Source organism: Antrostomus carolinensis, unplaced genomic scaffold, assembly GCF_000700745.2.
Source record: "Antrostomus carolinensis isolate BGI_N321 unplaced genomic scaffold, ASM70074v2 scaffold27540, whole genome shotgun sequence".
In the NCBI taxonomy this organism is placed as follows: Eukaryota; Metazoa; Chordata; class Aves; order Caprimulgiformes; family Caprimulgidae; genus Antrostomus; species Antrostomus carolinensis.
Window position 1 is genome coordinate 896 of NW_010286856.1, and position 899 is coordinate 1,794.

General features: G+C 59.4%; 1 protein-coding gene across 1 annotated transcript in view; it reads right to left on the reverse strand.

The window, feature by feature from the left end:
- Positions 1 to 476: 476 nt before the first annotated feature.
- Positions 477 to 899, reverse strand: part of RAP1GAP2 (RAP1 GTPase activating protein 2) — an 11,592-nt gene continuing 11,169 nt past the window's right edge. Inside the window, exon 16 of the mRNA XM_029087354.1 lies at positions 477 to 599. Within this exon, the coding sequence (XP_028943187.1) occupies positions 477 to 599 (123 nt within the window). The remainder of the gene's footprint in view (positions 600 to 899) is intronic.

Below are 899 nucleotides of genomic sequence, written 5' to 3' on the forward strand. Positions count from 1 at the left end.
TCCCATGCTGTCCCCTCCTACCTGCCCAGTAACAAACACCAAGCAAGAGTCCACCAGATCTGATTTATTAGGGTCAGCAATTCATACAAAACCTGACAGCGCTTGCAAATAAAAGTGATGGGTTGGTTGCTTTGCTGCCACCAGCTCGGGTGGGCGCTGGTGCCCTCCGGACCAGAAGGTTCCTGCTCAGGGCCACCGAGGCCACGGAGCTGTGCAGGGGACCCTGACACCCTTCCCGGGGGGGCTGGCCAGCAGCTCCTCTCCCCATGGCACAGAGGTGACATCACCCCTGTCACTTGCTCAGACCTGGCAGAAATGAGCTCCTCTCTCCTCCGAGCGCCTGGTCCCCATGTCGCATGGCCGGGGAGGAAGGGGCTGCAGGCTGGGTCACGGGTGTGAGGCACCAGAAAAAAACCAGTGGGTATCCCGTCTCACCCCTCCCAGCCCTCGGAGTTACCGTGGCTCCTTGCCCCTGTTCACTCCGACAGCGCACAGTGGAGGACGTAAGCCAGGACACAGCCCAGCACCGCGGTCCTGAGGTGGCCGGGCAAGCGCAGCCCAGCCCAGCCCATGGAACTCACCGCCTGCCCCAGCACACCCTGCAATGCCAGGAGAGCAAAGTCCACTTTCTCACACACAAAAAGCATGTGAAACAACAGATATTTAACATCTTCATCTGTGACCCTGATGTGACCACTGTCCTGTCTGACTGCACCGCATCTCCATTTCTACATGTCCTGTCCCTAAACAGGACACAACTGAGCCTCCCCCCAGCCCGCGGCAGGGCCAGGATCCTGCTCACCCCTCCTCAGCAGCCCTCAGAGGAGGTGACTCACCCACCAGTGCCCGTTTTTCTGGACTACAGAGAAAACCGTGCCTGTAAGGTCACTGCAGGAGTT